Raw genomic sequence first — 24,599 nt, 5'->3', positions numbered from 1 at the left:
GCCTGAACCGAACTATTGCGAACTGAATCAAGTTTGTAAGACCTGCACGCTACCTGTGCGAACAATAAACACCTACTTTGTTTTAACATAGTAGAAGCATGCACATGGAATTTTTGTTTACATGTTTATGATTCAAGGAGCATTTCCATTTTAACCCGAAAAGGGTGGAGGTGAAACCAAGATTTTTTTTTTTTTTTTGGACAACAAAAAAGTTTTGAAAATATGGTTTCTGGGGACACATCATACAGATTCTGAAGAGCGATGGTGACTTTAAGGTTGCACTAGTGCTTGGAAGTAAATGAGACCAAAGGTTTCAAAATGTATGCCACAAAGCGCCGCCGACGGACCGTCAAAACGTATGTAGAATATCATCTGTGCTTTCGTATTTATTCTATTTTCGTTTTTGGACAATATCACAAATCTACATCAGGCCTTGTGCTCGTTGTATGGCATTACTTATAAGGGGAGATTTTTACTATTTTTGCATTACTTTAAGCACAAGTAAGTATATATGTGATATATTATACATGTACTAAGTACCCTATGAAATAAGGGTAGTGTTTGAATCCAACTATTTGAACTTAAGACATGACAAACACACTCTAATGTTTATGAGATGGCTAAATGCAAATTCTTCTTGTATTATGAAACCTTTAGTTTCAATTAAATGTTTTCTTCATTGCGAAGTTATATGGAAAACTATGTCTTGACCTCAAGATCGCCATTCAAGTTTCTGGGACTCGAGTTATCTGATATTTTCTATTTCTGTATGTCCTGGTAGCTGAAGTTTGCATGGGTCGGCCTTCCTCACAATTCCTACACAAGAGAATCCTTTATTTTACTTTGAATAGAAATCTCAGAAATCTCGTCACAAATCGACAAATCTTTTGAAAGTTATGCATATAAGGAAATGGGTACCGTTTCAAACTCATTTCATTCTGGACAATATATAACTTCTAACATTCTGTTAAGTTTTGATAGAGATGGGATGCCTCCCTGGACAGCTTTGCTGTTGTTGGTTTTTTGTTTGTTTGGGTTTTTTTTTTTCACTTAAACATCTTTTCTGGAAAAAATATCTTATTAGATTTTATCAAATACAATCAAACACACGCATTTTCAAAATCATTAAAGTGTGCTTGTAAGATGGCGTAACAATTTAGAATCTCATGTCTTTGTTATGTATTAATTTCCCAATTATACTTCAACAATAAATTGACCAACAATTAGGTAGCTGACTGTCTTTACAACAGAGTTGTGCCACTGTCTTAATATCCATGATTGAGTTATCAAAAATAGTCACAACGGAATTTTGTATTGTTTTATTTTCTGTAATGATTTAGTTGAAATCAAAAGAACAACATCTACACATCTTTGGTGTCAAAAATGCATGCAATTAGAATGGCGATAAAAGGTAATATCAATTAACTCTAATTGTTATTTGTCGGTGTGTGACAAAAAATAAGAGTGCCTGGTCGATCAGCCTTGATGAAATCGTCGGAGGCAAATATGAACAATTAAATAATAATAAACTCGACATCTCAAGCGAAGTAATTTTCTACAAACCAAGCAAGCATTGGTCAGTTAGCTCGACATTACGATGCGCTTTTGATTGCAGTCTTAAGAATTCACAGAAGGTTGATCACAGAAACTTTTGATGATGATATCTACAAAGTTTTATTCCACTGTTAGTATCTCATCGAGTTAATGTCTTCATTTAAACATTTCAAAACAAATCTGGACAAATTCCAATTTAAAAACAAGGGGTAATTATTACACCCATCTAAAGGTTAATGGGGGCAAAATTAATAGTGGGTCTTTATATTAAAAGAATAATTAGAATGTAAGATGTCTTTGTTTAAATCGGGTATGGTTATCTATCCTTGCGTATCATTCTACTGAAGATTTTTATTTGACTTTCAGAGCTACTTCTTCTACCTGTATATATTCAAACTTCCTTTAAGATAATATGATGATTAATAAATATAAATTTTTGGTTTAAGCCACTATATTTTTTTCTACCAGTGTCATCTCATATTTTCTTATATCATTCAGTTTAAGTAAAACTTATTTTACATTGATTAACAAGTACGGTAAAAGAATAGCATCATATTTTCTTTCGTTCAAAATGGCTTGCGTCCCGTCAGCAAAACAATTTTATTTGAACAGACACATATTTAGTTTTCAAGGAAGTTATAATTCTCTGTATAGCACAACAGAGGTTCAAGCTAATTTATGCCATCTTAGATTGGTATGGAGTAATTACTGGTACTCATATGTTAATTACGATTGGAAAAGTGAAGATGATGTTTTACAAAGGATATTTTTATACAAAATGTTTTCCAATACTACAAATAATCTATATATTGCACATATTGTATATTTTATTGTATATCTGATATGTTGTAAGGCATAGAGAAATAAAGAACTTGATGGGGTGTGAAAGGGGTCGATAATAATCATACGATATCTTTAGTTTAATTAGCGTAATGCATATATATTTCACCTTGCATATAGCGATTAAATTTCCCATAACATATGCAAAAGTAGATTAGTGTTAGGGTAGAAGAAACGCATTTATAATGAAAATTTCCAATTTGTTTAAGAAATATAATTAAGCTTGCAATATGTTATCTTGTTTAATCAATGATATATTTTTTATTGTCGTAATGAAATATTTCATTGAAGATAAAAGGATTTTATATATACTTTATTGTTGTGGTGATGTTCCAACACTTAGCTTCCCGATTTAAACCAACATTACACAATACACTTCTCTACACACATAAAAGTACAAATCGTCACAAAGAAACATGGACAGATACTATCTGGAAATTTGCACAAGTACGAAAAGAATTTAGGCAAACTTCATGTAATACACATGTACGGGAACATTTATAACAGTTGCTGTTTCTTTTACAAATTATATGGGCGGAGTTTGTTTCGCCAAGAGAGTCGATCTGTTAAGACACATTTCTATGGGCCCATTTGACCCTCATTGTTAGCCGTCTTGTTTTGGGTTGTTCAGATAGCGTGCAGAAATACGGAAGCACCTCCCGGTCTCGCCATTACTACACATTGTCATGCAAGTTTTGTTGATCTTTTTTCATCGCTCTCTTACGTGGTAGCTGCTTAAGATTTGAATTTCCGTGGGCCAGGAGTATCTCCTAAAACTATTTTCACTTCTGTGATTTTACATTAATCTTGCTTTGTGCCGTTCTTGTTTTATTTACTTTTTTAATATCTGCAAGTTCAGTGACAACTTCAAAACGCGGGATCTACTTAATCGTGATTAAACAAGGTTCTTTTTTCCTCGTGTTCGCCTTTTCTGTGGTCTGTATATTCTGAAACATTACTGTAACTTAGTATGATCAAGAACACACCACATGTGTTTTCCTGGTTCCCCAAAAATTAATTAATGATTTAAATATTGATAATTTGTAAGGCTTCTTAATTTGGATATAGTTGTTATTTTCTTAATTACTTGTAGTCACCAGTTTGTTTTAACTATTCATTCATTCAAATCCATATAGACAATGACATATTTCCCTTCTGTATTGCTGAAGGGGTCGTGTAATACATATTTCACTGCTTGTATTAAATAGACATTTATGAAGATGAGGAATCACTCGGTTCGTTAAAGATCAATAAGGCTGTGCTCCTCGGAGTGTTAGAAAGACATATTTCACAATACAAAATGTATTATATGCCGTATTTTATACACAAACTAAGGAAAAGGATATTTCAGAATGGTTTTAAATGAAATGCCAAAATTGCTTGAAACAATTTGTTCAGATTTGATTTTATGGTACATTAACCTTAGGCAAACTGAGTAAAGATTTTGTAACGTAGAAAATTACACCCCTCAAATGAACCGGTAACCTGACTGTACGCTATAATTTAAATATTAAAACTTCTCTTAAGGATGGAGGGTCGACATTTAATGCCCTCTTGGAGTTAGTGCTGTAAAGGGTTCATGGGGGCATATTGTCTGTTAGGTTCATGCATTTCATTGGCTGGTTTTTAGCAGTAGAAACATGAATTGCATGGTTTACATCACACTGTTAAGTAAGGTAATCTAGACATGATAATTTTACAACAATTGTACAACTAAAAGACGTATATGTTTACCTTTCGTTGAGAGGTTTCAACAACCTTTTTAAGCGTCAATAATACCATTCTGTGTAACAACTTGGGGGGAAAACTAATGGCAATTTCAGTCCTAATTGGGATGATAGAATTTTGTCAATGTAAATTCTATCATATGTCCTATCTGGCATTCCTATGAAAAATGTGAAAGAGAAACCAACCCTCCACAGAAACCGCAGTCAGCATTTTCCTTCACCTACCCCTAGAATCTCTCTCCAAACTTTGTAATCGAGATTTAAATTATTCTATTCTTGTTCATTGAAGTGATGTTGACCCAGCACCGATCGTACCCGGTTCCCTGAGATTTCGTCGTCTCCTGATTTTGATCAACTCCTTGTATAAAAAAAAAACTTATGTCTTATTTCAACGTTTAATTGTTTCGTCGCTTCGTTTCCTTTATGCACCTGACAATGGACAATGATTAATTTTGTAAATGGTATTGAGGGATCAAGATGCTTGAAACATTAGGTAAAGTAATACCCTCCGTTGAATGGAAGTTCGAAATAATTTGTTCCTGGCTAAATATACTTTTAAAACTGCAGTCAAGAATCCTTATCGAATGAACAATTTAAAGGTACTGGGGAAAAACACGGAGGTAAAATGATCCCAAAGTGTTGAGGTTTGAAGGAGTGTTTAGATACTGAAAAAAGACTCTTTCCGCGATGTATATTTTACTTCTTTTTCTTACTGAATTTTGCAGTTTCTTTGACATATTTTAAGACAAATTGTGAGTCATATTTGTAGATCATGATACGAATGTCTTGATTTGAATGGAAAAAAAATTCCCAGGAATGTGTCAAACCTTCGCCCTTGAACAATTTAAAAATATCCTGTAAGGAAAAAATTGCATTGTTGAAGTAAGAAACGAGTTTTTATGTACGCTTGCTTGTGACCCTTTCTGTCAGTTCTTCAGAGTCGGGATGGGGGGTGCCCTGTAGGTGGTCTCGATGAGTTTTAGCCTTGAGAGTGTGTGGTACATCTGATGTATTTATAGACCATGTAACCACCTGTAATTACTATTCATCAACAGGTGCTTTCATTAAAATATGAATCAAGTCTAGATAAAATATATGGCGTGCTTCACTGGACAACAGGAGATGCTTACTCCTTATAGACACCTGATCCCACCTCTGGTGTTTCCAGGGGTCCGTGTTTGCCTAGGCTTTAATTTTGCGGGAGAAAAAATCTAAACTTACTTTTAGTTGAGGAGACAAAATTTGAGTAAAATCTCAGACTTAAGTCCAAGTTTGAAATAAAGTTTTTGTTGTTGTTTTTTTTTCTCTCGAGAAACCCAGGTCTACTCTCCATTTCTTATTCTTTATAGGAGTTATGAGATTGATCACTGCGGGTTATCTTCACCTTTTACTTTTTCATGAATTCTAAATCCTTACTCTTATTTCCTATGCTTAATTAAACTTGTACTACAATATATTTTGGGTGTCGATTGGTGAAATAATCAGACTGGTGTCAAGTTAATATCTCCTAGTTTTATACTTATCATGCTTGCACTTTGGGGGGAGGGTCTCTTTGATATCCTAAATTGAGATGAGAAGTATTGACATATACCATATATCTTCACAACAATGTTCAGTATGATTTATAAGGTAATGTTGCCCTTGCGGATGTTCCCTAGATTTACACTGATCCTTACATTCCGATGATACTCCGTGCTCCGTATCTTTACAGTCCGGTGATACTTCGTGCTCCGCATCTTTCATCTTGAATTCCTGTCACTCCTACATTGAATTTTGTATCAATGCAAACTTTAAAGTATCAATAATTTTGAGAATCTTAGTATACCTTCAAATTGGGCATAACTGATACTCTTGAAAGTTGGCTTCTGTTGCAGAGAGGTTAGCAATACTTCAAACATTTTTCAGCTGCCTATCGATTTGTGAGGTCATTTTAATGACATCAATTCTTCTTTGAGACACTTCCAGTTCATTAAACGCTGACACAGCCTTTATGAATTACATACCTGGGAAGTCTACCTCTATCGATATTGACGGTATCGACTCTTACCTGTGACGTTTACATAACTGATGCATTGTTTTGCAGTTTTTTCCTTTAACAACTCCAATGTTGTCAGCATCGACATTGATGTCAAAGGCTAGAATAAATATTTACTGTTTATGAAAGATTTATCTAAGATTTTTATCTCTAGATATTCTTTTTTGCAGAACAGTTCCATTCTAAAATATCTTGATTCTATCTTGCTGAAAGTTAGATGAATAAAGATCTCCCATATTAGTGTTTTTTAACTTTTCTGAAAGTCTTTTAAAAACCACCTCACATTCTTTAGCAATTACTTCAGCAGATGTAGACCCAAACAGGTTTTGGTCGATGACATTGAAAACCAGAAATTCAGACTAGATATAATTGTTTGAAGTTATTTCATAATTACTGCTCTTTATGTTGTGTCTTTCAAAGTTACCTCAATTATAAGATCCGAGGGAACCGATAAGGAGAAATGTCAATGCTATTTTTTGAAACGGGACAATATATAACACATCACCAAACAACCTAGCACTTTTACATATGTGTTTTGTATAGCAGGTCCGAGTCATTTTATGAACTCCAGTAGGTCTGTTTAAATATCATTTAACATGCTTCATATATGTGTTATGCGAATGTGTGAACATGTTCAAATGTCACGAGAATGTGGAGTGTTTTTTGTTTTTTGTTTATTTATCTATTCATTTCATTGTTGAATGATAAAAATAATTAGCAATGTAAATGGTAGAAATTTTCAATATTTTAAGAAATTATGTGACTTGCATATTCATGGAGAAACATTCTGATGTACGAATTATAATCTTACTGTTTTTGAACCTATGATAAAATAATGAAGAAGAAAATTATTTTCCTATATAGTGGGAAATTACCGTTTTATGTGTTTATCAATAGGAAAACAGCAAAGATTGAATGTAACATACAAAAAAAATTCTAATTTTCTTTTCTTAAATTTGAACTAACACTTCAGTTTAGTAAAGTACATGTACATTATCATGTCAGACTTCTGAACGCGTTTGCCTGTAGTCGACCCTCAAGCCTGTATCTATATTTGCGGGGTCCCTTTAAAGTACCATGCCATCTTTTCTTTAAGGTTATCAGTAACTGATACTCAAAATATTTCGTACGGTGACTGATGTTCTGACTCCTCTGGGAAGTTGAAATGTCTACAGTTTACCTAATGAACATGTCAAACCATGTAACGACTGGTGGCAGATGTCAACTTAACGTGAAATTTCAATGAGCTTTAAATAACTCAAACTGGAAGGACCCGCGGCTCGACGTTGTTCTCTGTGTTAAATTGTAGCCAAATTTCACGATCGTGTTTCACTTTTTTTAAACAACTTGTACGTAATGTCAATCAATTCAACCATTCTTTCTATCGAATGATCGAGTTAATTAAAAAGTCATTCGATAAGGGGAAATTTGAGTAAGTTTGTAAACAATTGAATTTGTTAAATGGAAACATTTCGTTAAGCGGAGCTATGAATTGTATTTATTGATAAATAAAATTGATATATCTCAGATTAATTATATATCTAAATGAACATTAATCAGAGGGCTTGTATACTTAAATCTCATCTTAGAACAGTTATGGAATATGTTCAGCTGTTTAAAGCAGTTTGATAATTAATTTTTTTTTAAATTAAAAAGCATAGTCACAGAAGTTGAAGGTCTTCTTATCCCATCTTATCAGAAATAAATGAAGTAGTATATATATTATTTTTTAATGATAATATTGTATTCTAGGGGGAACTCGTAGGTAGGAGTCAGATTTGTTATTTGTTGTTTTATTTATATCGAGAAGTCACCAAATCAAATGAAATCTAGAATCATAATCAGAGAACAGTGGATCCGTCTGTTGGTTGTAATAAATATACAGTGTGTTTAACAGGCGTGTACCATTATATGTTATTCTAAAAAGTTTTCAATGTAGCTGAAAATATACATTCATATATTAAGGGGAATTTTGAAGAAGAAAACAAAACAGCAAAAGCCGCTGTTGTTTCTTTATTTTTTTTGGAGTAAACATTCTAGCGCACACAAGAGAACTGTAAATAGATACTTATTCTGTTTGTTTGGGATTCTTCAGTACAAAAAAAGACCCTGAAATAAATGTGAAATTCTAGACACGCACTTTAGTGATGGCTTGATCAGATATGTCATTTAAAGAGGCGGATCCTATACATATAATAGAAACCACCATTGGTCATCAGTTATCTAGGCCTGAAAGGTTTGATGTATGGACAAATTTGCTCATTGATATGCCTTATGGTATTCAGTATGTCAGTTTTGTACATCGATTTTCAGCCAGCGAATTTATAACAGCACGGTATCAATTTTCGTTTTACACTTGTATGGTTTTATTGGGCCCCTCTTTCTTGCCCATCAAACAAATAAAAGCAAGTTTATATCTTTTAAATTCATACGTTTGAGGCGGATTTTGGGGGTGAGCAGATTTACTGGCCTAAGAAAATTCATTGAGCACGACATTTCATTTGAAAGGTCAACCTACTAACTGGTGGCAGCCTACTAACTGGTGTCTACCAGTACAGCTATAAAACTTTAATTATAGCTTATTCGTTATTATATTCCTAGACAGATTGCTGTTTGCACTAAATGAACCGATTTGCTTGATTTTTATGGGCAAATGTTAATTGGACAGAGGAGTTCCGATTTGGAGGGTTTAAAGTATGACCACAATATTTTATGAATTTGATTATAGGGAAATGTCTTGAAAAAATTCAACTGTTCATTTCAGCATACGATGCTTCTGGGTCAAATATGCTTTAAAACTACAATAGCACTCGGTAGCTTAAACGTTTTCCACTTTTAAGAAAACGGAGACTGCTCTTGGGAATGTGAACATGAAGTGACAAAATGTTACTTTCATTGAGAAGGGTCAATCGATAGTTCAGCTTAATGTAAGCACGGGTAATAAGGTTGATATGAATCATATGATACTTATTGTATTCGATATATGTGAACAATATAATAAGACGCATGCAAGACGAAGACTATATGAAATATTCTTTGTATATTGTTTATGATTAAAATGTGGGACTAGGGTAATTGCAAATCAAGTATGTGTTTTGAATATGAAAATTGTAGAAAACCATCAACGTTTTTTTTTTTTTACAAAGAAATCGAAGATATGTCGATGCACGTGAAAGGAAGGTATGGGGGGCACTTGTTAAAAGTTTTCCCTCGTGGATCACAAAACTGATAGCAACACCGAAAGGCGTGAAATGTATATGAATATTTATAACCATCATAGATTGCCGAAGATGAGCAACCTCATTTTCTGGTCATAAAGTTATCACTTGGGTAGGAAATGACCTGTCTGACGAAGCCATGATCTTCACACAGTGGTCAGTGGCACTGTCTTCTTCTTAAGCGTTTATAGGCAAAATCTGATTGCCTTCCATCGGTAGTTATTTACACAAATGTCCTTCAGTTTTGTTTAAAAGAAACTCTAGTCTTTTGTTTTTGCCCATTGTCGTTGGAATAATTGTTCATGGATTAGATTATGTTTGTGGATATGTTTTGAAAGAACAAGTGCACTTTGTAGATTTTCGAATTTGAATTCGCAATAACTTTCGCACTATATATATATTGGAGAAAAGGAAATCTTAATATGTATGTTTTATTCTAGAAAATGTAATTGGTTCATGTATCCAAAACATCGTTCAAATGTAAACGCACCTTCCTCCTAAAATATTTTTCATAAAATGTTAATTTTTTGTAAATTTACATAACACAGTTTTTATGGTATATATTTACAAATTCAATTCAATGATAGTTTGACGGAATGAGTAAATAAATCTTCATTTGAATTTTTTGGTGAATACAGAGTTGAATTATGCACATTTCAGTAATGTCGTATGTCAGTCGGTCTGGGGGGAACAACACTCGGTATAGTATGCAGAGAACCACCGTGTGTTGTCTATAACGAGTTGATTTTCAATAAAGGGAAAAACTGACATTGTAAAAAGAGCAATCAGACATGATAACCTAATTAAATTGTTTCTTTATGATGCATCAATGCGAAATATTTTTCGGGAATGTTGTAGATGGCTGGCGATAAGAACCCGGGGGCAATTTGACAGCTCCCTAATGCAATATACCACATCTGGTTCTGCAGCGAGAGGGGGAATTATTTGATGAACTTACTCGTGGAAGGAACTGATGTTTTGCCCTTATAAGTGAATTAATTCGTTAATATTTCTAAATTTCTATAGTTATTCCTGTGGACATGTTCTGACGTAATTTAATACAGTCTTGTTTTTGTCGATATCGGGGGATTATTTCCTCTTTGTTTGAGTCCTGTTACTGTTATCATTTAGCAAGTTTAATTCAATAAACAAAGAAAAATTACTGCCCTGTAGGAAAATTGTGAAAGACTGCCAAATAGAAATTGTTTAAACGATGAAACAAATACCAACAACGATCATTATATACACATTTTATTTCTCTAATTTTAACCTCCATTACATCATTGAGAATTGAGATCGAAATATCTCAAAATTATCACTGGGAAGTCACTCAATGAGGCACAGAAGTGCATATATTGTTCTGGTGCTTCTTTTTAACCATACGAACAGAATCACCCCTAAAACCGGAAACCCTAACGGTGAAAATGGATTAATTGTGGATGATTTTCACAAGTTTTCTATTATGCTACCTGATGTATTATTTCGTGCAATTTCTCGCTCATAAAAACATATTTGGTCATGCATATTCTTTTATTCATCCGTATCCTGTGTTTGGGTAAAACTTACGGTATGCTCGGTGAAATTGACCAAATCGAACGAAATCATTTACAGAATTAAATACAAGATCCGTAAAATATTCCTATTTAATAGCTCTTCACGATAACAGATGCATCAAAAATTCAAAGCTGACACCAAGCGAAAATATGAAATTTACACAGGGAAAGAGCCATTCAATTTCAATAGACACGGCCAAGGAATAAATGAACGTTTAATTGGGTCTCTGTTGGATGCCTATTGTCAATATGAGTTTGAAGACTCAAGGGAGCTAATCCCTGTCAGAAACTTTAACTAGCGGCGTAAAGGACAACAGAAATGATTGCCCTGTCTTAATGAGTCCTTGCATCATGTGATGGCAATGTTGTGTGCGCATTTCATTAAAGAAGGATAATGTGTAAATACTCACAAGTTTTACAAACATGATTTATTTCCTGTTGTTCCTGTGTTGGCAATTCAACAGAATATGGTGACAATGTTTTACTTTAGCCGAAAGCTTTGGAGGATTATTTTACCCTCATAATATGTTAGTAATAAACGACAGAATTATCTCCTAAACTGAGACAGTCGGTTCCAGTGTCTTGTTTTCTTTTGGATTTTTTTTTTTTTTTTTTTTATTACTGTAAAACGTATTTTGGGTAGAGATGTTTATATTTTGGGTAGATATTTTATATTTTGTAACTCTCTACATCAAACGATGTTTAAATAGACAACTTGAATTCTGTACAGTTTTGGACAGCGTGAACACGTACATGATCTCTTACATAAAGAGGGTACTATATCTTGTACCAAGGCTCACAGCGATACTGCGACTACAGTTTAAACCAAGGCTCACAACGATACTGCGACTACAGTTTAAACCAAGGCTCACAACGGCATAATGACTAATGTCCTTTAGCTAACAACGGCATTATAAATACTGTTTAATTTAGGCTCATAAAGGCATTATAAATACTGTTTAATTTAGGCTCATAAAGGCATTATAAATACTGTTTAATTTAGGCTCATAAAGGCATTATAAATACTGTTTAATTTAGGCTCATAAAGGCATTATAAATACTGTTTAATTTAGGCTCATAAAGGCATTATAAATACTGTTTAATTTAGGCTCATAAAGGCATTATAAATACTGTTTCATTTAGGCTCATCAAGGCACTATAAATACTGTTTAATTTAGGCTCATAAAGGCATTATAAATACTGTTTAATTTAGGCTCATAAAGGCATTATAGATACTGTTTAATTTAGGCTCAAAAAGGCATTGTGACTATACTCTTTAGTTTTCGGTTTTTTGGGGGGTTGTTTTTTGTTTTACTTTTCAAGTTTAATCTGGAAATTGTTTTTAATTTGAGTATGAAAGGCGAAGATAACGAACAGTGATCAATCTCATAACTCCTATAAGCAATACATAATAGATAGTTGGGCAAACACGGAGTATGTAAACCCTTCCATAATTAGAACAAGGCTCGTAATTACAAATGATTTATCAAACAATACAAAGGAAAACGATACACTTTCTACAATTTGCTGATTGTTATAATTTTTCTCGGGAATTCTTTATATTCATGCATTGTTACTAGTATTCTTCATCACTTCTAAGTTCGCCAAACTTATCATCTTTTTTTTCTTCTTGTAGACAAAAGACACCAGCCAAAGATCCACCGAAGAGCAACCCGAGTAAACGACACAGGGAGAGGCTGAATTCAGAGCTGGACCATCTCGCTAGTCTGCTGCCTTTTGAACAATCCGTCATCTCCAAATTAGACAAACTTTCAATTCTTCGCCTGGCCGTCAGCTATCTGAGAACTAAAAGTTATTTTGCGGGTAAGTTTTTATTTTTATTTATTTTCTTATTTAGAAACTAGAGACGATGTATTTTATCATTTACTAACAACATTCCTCTAAATGCTGTTTCTTTGCTCATTTTTTTTTTTTTTTTACCTAAGACATGTATATTATGATACTTTGTCATAAAAGCAACTCTGATTAAAAGTGCAAAATACTGAAAAATGATCCCTGTATGAGTACAGCTGGCCTATGTTATAACTTATGGAGATATATTTACAATTTGTGACAGATTTTTATCATTTTGTTTAACTTGCCACACATCAACACCAGTACATCAGTAGTATATCGCTCATTAAAAAAGTACATTGTATCTTAACAAACACGGTTCTCATATATACATATTCAAAATTATTTTAACAAACGCTCCGCACTCGAAATGAAATTTAGAATTATCCTTAATCCTGATTTTGAATTGATCAAAAATATGCGGCAAGCAAATAACAAAGATTGTTTTCTTCTCTCTGATAAAGCAATTGATCGATAATGCATAGAAATCACTTTAAAGATCGATCCGTTCTTTTCCCGTTGATTAGATTTTAGCTGTGGACTGTAAGTTGTGCAGATTAGCGAAAGATATTGAAATAGACAAGAGACAGATGGCCTTCCCTTGCCTCCCTGCTCTGTGCCTTACCTGCTTGTTTCCTTTCCTACCTGAGCAGATTGCAAATAATATTTAATTGTCGGGGCTTTGCCGCGAGTTTGTCCCACACAGATGTTGAAAATGAGAAAATTGACGACAGGCATAGTTAGCTTAAAAATTATACGAATTATGGGTGCCATTTTCTCTCTACCTGGTATAGTATGAAATTTATGAAGGATAATTATGTCCCATCTTCTTTCTAAATGCCATCGTTTCTGTGTTTTATTTCATAGGGGTATACTAGATGGGGATATATGGGGGATTATCCAGTTTCAATGTGATGGGTCATTTAATACTAAGAATACGGTGCTTCTAAAATATGTGTGAAAATAAATTTGTAAAAAATCACCTTGCACTTAAATATTCAACAAGGGCTCCGTTGTACAAAATACATACATTACAAAAGACATTTAGTGAATAGTTCTCTGTCATTGGTTGGCAACAAGGTATAGAAAAAAAAAGGTTTGATGGATGTTTTTATATTTTAATTGAGAAATTATACGCCAAGCATGTGTTATGTGTATCTGCTTCATATATAAGAAAAAGGTTGTGCTTACGAGAACGAAATTAACTCCTGGATTTGTAGATTACGAGAAATACCAGTAAAAGAAAGTGAACGTACGTGATGTGCATTTTGAAGGGAAATATCTTATTTAAGCAAGTCACAAATAACCGTGTACTGTTTCATAACACGGGATAACTTCAAACACTTCATGTAAGATGGAATGACACAGCGTTTTCTGTTGGTAAATAATTCTATAAGTTACAATGATTATTTTTCCTGGTAGGATGCCTCGTAGAAAATTGCGACCAATGTTGTACGCAGCATTGTATACGGACAATTTTGCTATTAGAAGAAGTCTTTTCTAGAGAGGAAAAACGCATGAGACGAACACCCAAATGAACCTATTGATATGTTTACTTACAAACACACCGAAAAATATGTTTTGAAGATTTGGTAGAATTATAAATATTTTCTGATATGGGATTTTAAGGTTGTTGTTTGTTTTTATTTACTCAAGTCCTACAAGGATTGGAATCTTTTCACACCATGTATATTCGGTCGATGATTTCATCAATACTTCTCTGCAAGATTTAAAGTCTGCTTACCATGAAAATGTTCCTCTCTCTCTCTCTCTCTCTCTCTCTCTCTCTCTCTCTCTCTCTCTCTCTCTATATATATATATATATATATATATTGAAATTGACGGAACTCTTATGACGTCAAATATACAATATTTGTGACTCCTCTCGTCTGATGGGCTGGTTTCCACTGATGCGTGAATAAACAAGCATGTCTAAATGCATTGTGTATTCTACTCCACGTTTCTGCAGAAGCATCCTTTGTTGATGTGTAACTGCGTGCTCCTTGTCATTCGCACGCACACTTTTGTCAAGAATTGAATCTGGGACGTGTGTGCGTGAACGGGGGTTACCCAGACGGGTCATCGATTTCGCCAATGCACCCAAACAAAACCGTGTAAATTGTACAGAAAAATAATATTTGATAACGTATTCAGACTACTTTTGAAACAGGTGCCCGTTGGGTGATTTTTTCCTGCGAAATACACGAGACAGATACCATAGAATAGACACAGAACGTATATAATGCATTCTAATGATATGATTATGTATCATATTGGCACATGTCAATTTCATTGACTGCATGTGTTTAAATATAAATACAGTAGAGTCTGATGGAAGGTACATGTACAAACAATTCCATAAAAAATTAGAATAACACAATAAAGTAGTAATTAACATGTATAGAGTATAATTTTGTTAATTAACATTTATAGAGTTTAATTTTGTTAATTAAAATTTATAGAGTTTAATTTTGTTAATTAACATTTATAGAGTTTAATTTTGTCAGCATGTCCGTGAGGTCTACAGGCAAAGTCCTTTAGGATGTTCCTAAAATTAATCGATGAACATGGACCGGCTGCACGTCCATACGAGAATTCGTATTCCACGGAACGAGAACTCGTATTCCACGGAACGAGAACTCACGGAACGAGAAATCGTATTCCACGGAATGAGAACTCACGGAACGAGAACTTGTATTCCACGGAAGACGTATCAGAAAATTCGGGGACACACAGAAGTCAAATACTTCAAATATTATACCTTCTGCGACTGAGAAAAATATGATCTACAACGGAAACGGAAGCGTGAAACGGAAGAGAGTGTTATGAAACCAACACGGAATCGCTGTTACGGAAGACTACGACAAAATATTGGATCCCCCCTCCAATTTGAGTGTATATACACAAAGTGAAATTTCTAAAATTAGCACAAATAGCTTCTTTATGGACATTTACAACCAAAGGTCGGGGGGTGGGGTGGGTGGGTGTTTAAAATTCCCATTAATTCTTGATCCGCCGGAAGTATCTGTGGCGTACCTTGTACATCCACGTTGTTGATTTTGTTTTCTCATCTGATATCGTATAGTCTCAGTTATTTTTACAAGTTTTATTTCATTTCTTTTTTTTATTTCATAACCATCCATTTGATTCATAATGTGCATTTATGGAAATCGGTTTAAATAATCAAGTATATTTTATTCCTACACCAGACCCCTATGTGCTTGTAAGATAGTCATTTAAGTTAAATTCTTAAACTTTCTTTTAAAACATTCTCAACGCAAACGTAATGCTCACGTTAATTCAAACCTTGCCAATAGCCAATGTTACTCCCCTAATCTTGGTATTTAGGTAATCATACCATAAAAACTCCATTGGCACCCAAATTGATTAGTATTGAACCCAGATATTCTGCAATTATCGTAATAACTCATACCCCAAACAAGCATATGACATCCATTATTCATATTGTCACTTCGTTTGGCAAACTACACGCTGTAACTTCCGATTTTTGCTACCTATTCATTAATGGAATTCTTTTTCCTGCGATACGCGTCGTGTCCAGCTTTGTTCTTAATGGTCTGTCTCCGTGAGATTTATAGAACAATTACTTTCAATGGCTACTAAAAGGTCATTTAACACTACTAAGTCCATCATAGTCCGGTAATCTATATTTTATCTATCTACTGAATATCTGTCTGTCTGTCCGTCTGTCTTTCCCCAATACCAAACTCTACTCATTATATTTACAATCTATCTGTCTATATCTGTCTATCTACATCTTATCTATCTCTGTCTATCTATCTATCAAGTTACTGTGTCAGATATTTCCACCCTATCCTGGATAGTTAGGTGTATGTTGTGTCCGATATTTCCACCCTATCCTGGATAGTTAGGTGTACGTTGTGTCCGATATTTCCACCCTATCCTGGATAGTTAGGTGTATGTTGTGTCCGATATTTCCACCCTATTCTGGGTAGTCAGGTGGACATTATGTCAGATATTTCCACCCTATTCTGAATAGTTAGGTGGACATTATGTCAGATATTTCCACCCTATTCTGGATAGTTAGGTGGACATTATGTCAGATATTTCCACCCTATTCTGGGTAGTCAGGTGGACATTATGTCCGATATTTCCACCCTATTCTGGATAGTTAGGTGGACATTATGTCAGATATTTCCATCCTATCTTGGATAGTTAGGTGTACGTTGTGTCCGATATTTCCACCCTATCCTGGATAGTTAGGTGGACAAGGCTCTGTGTCACATATTTCCACCCTATCCTGGATAGTTAGGGGGACAGGGCTCTGTGTGGACGAGACGTTTCCTTGTCTAATCACTAAAAAAAACTTCCTGTCGATGACCGATGGCTTGAGGAACAATGTTTCACACCTCATGATTATTGAAATTAATAATTTAGTAATAATTTTTTTGGTAAGATTTTTTGTGTTTGTTTATTTGTTTTTATTAAACTTATTGAATTTACGTGTTTAATTACTGTTAAAACCATTAACCAGAGTAACTGTCCTATGATACAAGTACATTTTTCAGTCAGACAAATCTTAAACTCTCAACTCGAGATCTACGTTCAATGAGAATGGACAATGTTTAAGACACCTCAATATAGTGTATCTATCTATGGCGCTGCAAATGACAAATGACGATAGAGAAAAAATCGAGGGAAAACCTTTCTTCGGGACAATGACAACAGATAGAAAAAACAACAAAAATGTGAAAAATATTGATTAATTTTAGGCATATAGTGGCATGTTTCCTTCTGCACATGGACATTACCAAATCGAAATGATCAACATTTGACTGATCAGTTGAGTCTAAGGATGAACTGCAAGATGCGCGTATTGTTTTATCAGAAACGAGCCCCGAATATTGTCCATACAGCATTTCTAATAGCATTCCTTTCTAGAAAATGCAATACAGACACGAGGATTTTGGCAAGATACCTAATGGTTGAAAGCAAATGGGCAGGTTGATTTTGAAATACATAAAATGTTCGATAAAAATACCTTATGATATTTCATAGAGGAATCGCCTTTGTGTTTAGCTAAAAGCATGTTACTTTATATGTATAATAAAACCCCAATCAATAAGTCACTTTTCCATCAATTTTCCACTTTCGAAACTACTCAAGAAACATTTTCTTATGTCTAATAAAGCTCGCAAAACTTAAATGCAGCAGGAAAATGACATCCGAAGAAATTTACGACGCATCGGAGGTGTAATTGACCATATTTTCTTGCAACAGACATTAAAATCAACTAAGTATCTATTTCAGCATACTTCTTAGAGCGCATTTTGAAGAACACTAATTACTTCCTATTTTCCCATAATGCACTGGAGACATGCTATTATAGAGAAAGGCAGAACCCACGTTTTATGGGGGATAGTAGCGATGAAATATTATTTATACGGGCATTCTCGGGACAACTCATTTCCTTAAGGAAACTGAATGGGGTGCTGGATAAAGGACGGCGTACGCTCTCATAATTACATTTTACTACAAAGACAAATTTCTGGGATAAAAATGGCAAAATTTGGAGAGAGAAATGAAAATTCTGCTTGTCAAACGCTACATTGAAATGTTTTGAATACTAATTTATTACTTGCTTTTTGAGGAAGTTTGTTGTCAATAAATTTGAAAGGCGATGGCCGCAAATGATAGTGTTTCCCCATTATTTTGACAGTCAACTATTCAAGGTTCTATTTTTACGATTCTTCTAAAAAAAAAAAAACTTTGACTTTTTGTTCGCCAGAAAGATATTTTTATTGTGTTGTATTTTTCCCCCCTATATTCGAGCACGCTTAATTCGATTGTTTACATGAACTATGTACGCTTTACGCCAATATTCAGCCCGTTTGCCCTTCGTGAAAGGTATTCTGGCGTAAAAACCTCGTGTACTTTCGAAATAATTTTTATATTCACATTTGACTTTCAATTCTATCGAAATACTCCCAGCCGTTAAAATAGTCCCACTCTATGTATCCAGATTCATACGCACATTGTTCATGAGAAAATGACGATCATTTCAATTATTAAAGATATTAAAAGTAAAAACATTGGGAATGTAAATATATGAATATGTATATACGTAATTAAGAAGTATGGAGTCATTTCTCCTTAGTGCCCAGTGTTCATCTTTAATATAAAACTGCCTTCATAGCTACCATGTATTCTAATCAATGTTTCTATCAAAAATTCTCTGTGTATCATCGACATCTTATTCGTTTTCAAATAGTATTGGAGTCGATACGTTACCCTGTGTAAATATTTTCAGAATCTTCGAAATGTTGCAAAGATTTTAGATTACGATGATGGATTATTAAATTTCTGTTTATTATACCACAAGACAGATTTTATTTCGTATAATTCTGACTCATGGCTTCACGTGGAAATAACATGAGGGTAACATACATATGATATTAAATAATAGTCCATAACTCCTCCCTCCGCGAAAAGTCCCCCTCAAAATCCCAACGATTCTATATTTTTAAAACTTCTGGTTGTTTCACAAAGAGAAAAAATCTCCAAGAAAAGAAAGGAAAAGAAAAGGTTGGAATTAAATTTCCGTTTATTCCGTGGTGCGAAATGATTGGGGTCCCTATGAATGACACATCAAATTGGCAACCATTAGGGTCAGTCCCTTAGGAACATGGCGGGGTATAAAGGTGTTATATAAGGGTTCAATTTCTGTCATCCGATACCTCTTGATGGGATTAATTAAACTTGTTCTAGACATGATGTCAGCTGAAAGCTATGTACCTGGAAATATTTGGATTCGTTGCATTATCTGATAGCCTTGTAACAAATGCTTTACTAAATTTGATCCCTAATCTTTATTTCTTCTATCAAGTTGTGGATATGCAGTTGAATATTGAAATGAGCGAATTATTTGAAACTTATTGAAATACTTATAAAATACTTACCTATATATATATATATATATATATATATATATATATATATATATATATATATATAGTTTACCTTCATTATCTTTAATATCTTTAACAATTGAAGTGGTAGCCATTTCCTCATGAATGTGAACATTGTGCGTATGAATCTTGATCAATATAGTACGACTATCTTAATGGCTGGGAATGTTCATACAAAAGTGAAAGTAAAGTGTAAAATATACAAAAAAGTAAATTTCGGTTTTTTGAAGATACATAAGTATATGAACAAAAACGCTTCATGAAGTACATGTATGCTGACGTAAAGCACTGCAGTTCATACCCTCATGTATTATGAAAAAAGAAATTCATTTCACATATATATATATATATATACATAATTGAACTCTGGACATTTTTTTTCCCTCAATGTGCTTCAGTTTAATTATTTCAGAGAAAAGCGATACTTAAAATCGTAATTGATTATATAACTAATTCACTTATGAATGCGATTGATAAATGAAAACAACCAATGCGTTGCGAGGGGGGGGGGGGTGTGGATGAAATTGGTATACCAGCAAGAATTTCAGAGTATAAGATTTAGCAGAAAGTTCAAGCAATGCTATGAGTTAGTCGTTAATAATTTTATTTTGTAACATAATCCTGTTATTTGTAAGCTCTATGTTCTGCGAGCTTAGGTCTATCCAGTCTGTCATCATAATCAAGAATACCGCATTTCCAATGCCTTTACAATTCCATAATCCTTGCGGAAGTAAACCTCAGTAAGTGAGATATCCAGCAGCGACATATACGTAAACCTCAGTAAGTGAGATATCCAGCAGCGACATATACGTAAATCTCAGTAAGTGAGATATCCAGCAGCGAGATATACGTAAACCCCAGTAAGTGAGATATCCAGCAGCGACATATACGTAAATCTCAGTAAGTGAGATATCCAGCAGCGAGATATACGTAAACCCCAGTAAGTGAGATATCCAGCAGCGACATATACGTAAATCTCAGTAAGTGAGATATCCAGCAGCGACATATACGTAAATCTCAGTAAGTGAGATATTCAGCAGCGACATATACGTAAATCTCAGTAAGTGAGATATTCAGCAGCGACATATACGTAAATCTCAGTAAGGGAGATATTCAGCAGCGATATATACGTAAACCTCAGTAAGTGAGATATCCAGCAGCGACATATACGTAAATCTCAGTAAGTGAGATATCCAACAGCGACATATACGTAAATCTCAGTAAGGGAGATATCCAGCAGCGACATATACGTAAATCTCAGTAAGGGAGATATTCAGCAGCGATATATACGTAAATCTCAGTAAGGGAGATATCCAGCAGCGATATATACGTACGAAGCTGAGGAAGATCCATCAAGGAAAAGGTTACAGATATTTTTTGCAATAGTTTGTACACAAATGCTGAAATATTTCAATTTTATCTGTAGTTCAAAGTTTGACCTTTGCTTATGGGAGATAGTGATTCTAAAATATTGCACTCGTTAATTATGAAAAAGCTAAGATGATAAGTTGCACTCATAAATCCTATAAATATTACAAAATTAAGAGTTGGGCAAACACGGACCCCTGGACACACCAGAGGAGGGATCGGGTGACTAGGTAGAGTGAGCATCCCTTGCTGAGCGGTCGCAATCGCCGTGAGCCCTATAGTTTGATCAGGTAAACGGAGTAAGCCGTTGTCAAAATCAGAATGCAAAAACGGCTTACCTCGGGTATGAAACATATCAGACACCAATGACAGGTTGTATTTACAAATCAGATCATTATAACGACCATAGAACTTGCGAAATGCTAACTTTAATGAGACTGCTTAAACCTCTGTAATATCAATTTATTGTCAGTAGCCTACCTTTTTTTGAATGATCATACGCCGAACATGCTTTCGTTTATCGAATAACGTTTGACACATAAACACCATATGCGGGTGATAATGGGAAACTGTTACATATAAGGGCAAATAAATCCATATTTTACAATGAAATAAATATCATAAGTATTATAAATTTGCTTTCAATTATGTTATACGAGAAAGCAGAATATCAAAATTAAGTGCCCATTTCAAGATCTACTTCCAAAGTACTATAGACGTATAATGTTTAAATTTAATATATGTGGGCTTTTTATCTGCAAGGATAAACCACATCATTCTTCATTACACGATTCTTCTCTCGACTACGACTTAAACATATGGTATGAGAAAATGGGTATTATACAGATTTGAATATTTGGTGCTTTAAAATCATGATATTCAAGAGTATCTGCGAAATCAATTCGATATGGAAATAAGTCCTTTTCACCTTGACGCTTGTTGATTATTCAATCAGTTTTGCTAATTTGGATTTCCGAACCTAGCCACCTGTAACGAAAGTAGAAATTTGTGATGTTTCTTTTCATTATTATCCTGTCAAGCACCAATGCCTAATCAGCGACTTTGGAACGCTTGATTAAGCATGCAACAAAAGATACAGGGTTTAACAGATGTTTGAAATGCTGATTGCGATTACTGTTAATGTCAAGCTCCTAGTGAACCTAGAATTACCAAAGCTGGTTAGAGAACGACTTATCATTGGTCAATCGTAATTAATCAATGGTCTCACTTTCTCCTCCTCAGGCAATAATGCACCGGATCTGTAAAGACGGCTGAATTAATCTTCATAGACATACATGTATATTAATATTATGTATGTATTGATTGAATATCATCCATAATGTTTCTAATGCTAAACGACAAGATGTTGAAATTTTATGGTGAGTCGAATCCTATTATGATAATATATGTAATGTAGATTTTGTGAATATATGGTCATTATTTCTATAATTTTGAAAACTAGTTTGCTTATCATTCATCCCATCGTGCTAGGATCAGCTACTATTGCAATTCGTAAGAAATTCACCAGACTTAAGGATTGTATATCAATAAAATCAATCTACAAATTGCTAAAGTACAAAGACAAAATTATATTAGATTTCGATTACCAACACTATTATATTGATATGAAAGCACACCAATGATAGAAAGTGTTAATTAAGTTTCAACTCTCTTGAGAATATAAGAAAGAAGGAAACGGAATTTGCCATCAGAGAATAGCACCAATGCTTACAGGTTATGATTAGACCACCAAAAAGGTATTTTAATGACGACATATTCTTGATTTCCTTGGAGACTTGTTTATGTTACCTTAAAGTTATCTTTGGGCCTCTTTCGTTTCGCCATTTTCTTCATTTATTATCAGTTGTCAATTTTGTTTGTCTGATATCAGAAGAAAAAAATCACCATTGTTCCACTCTAATAGCATGAGTATTTCTGCGTCCTTTTTGTTATTATTTCTATATTCCGATGACTATTGCCAGCCCAGCCTTCTAGAACTAAAAAAAGCGCGTAATCTCTGAAGCTTGCCATAAAGCGTTAGATGATACTCGCGCTTCACATCGTAGTGAAATTTAATTCTATTAATTATCAGATTCATCATCCAAGATACTAATTTTTTCTTTGTCTCCGTCAATATAATCCAGAAAAATGTCGTCCCCATCCTTTTGCAGCATCAATCGCACGATGAGAAGTTATGACTGGCATTAACACAGTACCGGGAGCCCGCGGCCATAGCCTGGGATGGAATACTCTTCTGATTCCATCTGATTTGTCTCCGGTCGACAAATCTACCCTTGTAAAATCCCCCCATAAAGGTAACGCTGATCCGCTCGGAGATGTCTCACAGGCAGTTGTGTTGTATTGATCGGGGGATTACTGTTGCCGTAATTAAGTGTAATTAATTGAAAAGCTGATAGAAAATATATAATGCTCTTTGATTTAAGATTGCTGTGGAGGAGACATCGGCCTCCCGGGGAATCTTTTGTAGCGCCGTGACACTTGTTAAAGGTGTTGATTTATGTCGGGGATAACCTAGGATATTCTTTGATGCCCTCTGTAAACTAATGCACTGTTCTTAGATATTACCACAATGTGAATTGATGTGGATTAAGAAAAAACAAAGCATAAAATTACACCTCGATATTACTATACATGTAACTTTCTCTTTATATACAATATTTTGTGTGTATTCGTGTGAACATTTGTTTCTATCATGTGCTAAATATTTCTTTGACGTAAGGGCTGTGAATTTTATTTTATTTCGATGTGTTCCTAAAAATGTTGTGGGTTTTGAAAAATTATGCTTTTCTGTATATTTGCTGATTATCTGAAGCAGGATCGCTGTAGTTGGACTAACAGACTTTTAACCAATGTTTTCATACAATAAAAACACATGCAAGGGGAAAATTAAAGAAACAAATTGTTTTAACAAATAATAGACCTATCAACAGCATATTGACAATGTCATGTGACTATTCCCAGCACGTGAAATTTGATATTATAATTTTCCTCTTTCCCCTGTCAATTGATTGATGATTACGTCAATTACATAACACATGGAATTGATTTTCTTCAGGGGTGTGGATTTCTTTGTTTTGTAGGGGAACCTTTGATAGACAATGTTTTGGTACTGGCACTGTGCCTTTTAATTTACATTTGTATAGTAGATCACAAAAGTGTTCTACAAGAATTATTTCTTACCATCAAATTGTTCAGTTAGAATGATTTCTTACTATCAAATTGTTCAGTTACTTAGAATGATTTCTTACTATCAAATTGTTCAGTTACTTAGAATGATTTCTTACTATCAAATTGTTCAGTTAGAATGATTTCTTACTATCAAATTGTTCAGTTAGAATGATTTCTTACTATCAAATTGTTCAGTTAGAATGATTTCTTACTATCAAATTGTTTAGTTACTTAGAATGATTTCTTACTATCAAATTGTTCAGTTAGAATGATTTCTTGCTATCAAATTGTTCAGTTACTTAGAATGATTT

At 34.0% G+C, this 24,599-nt stretch overlaps 1 protein-coding gene across 1 annotated transcript in view; it reads left to right on the top strand.

Moving 5' to 3' along the window:
• LOC125674043 (single-minded homolog 1-A-like) overlaps window positions 1–24,599 on the top strand; it is a 48,546-nt gene that overhangs the window by 147 nt on the left and 23,800 nt on the right. The window contains exons 1-2 of the mRNA XM_048911068.2: window positions 1–356; window positions 12,564–12,751. The exon at window positions 1–356 is cut by the window's left edge and continues 147 nt beyond it. Coding sequence (XP_048767025.1) covers window positions 319–356; window positions 12,564–12,751 — 226 coding nt within the window. The 5' untranslated portion in view covers window positions 1–318. The remainder of the gene's footprint in view (window positions 357–12,563; window positions 12,752–24,599) is intronic.

Source organism: Ostrea edulis, chromosome 3, assembly GCF_947568905.1.
Source record: "Ostrea edulis chromosome 3, xbOstEdul1.1, whole genome shotgun sequence".
In the NCBI taxonomy this organism is placed as follows: Eukaryota; Metazoa; Mollusca; class Bivalvia; order Ostreida; family Ostreidae; genus Ostrea; species Ostrea edulis.
The sequence above is the reverse complement of the archived record's forward strand: the minus strand, read 5'-3'. Positions and strand labels throughout refer to the sequence as shown.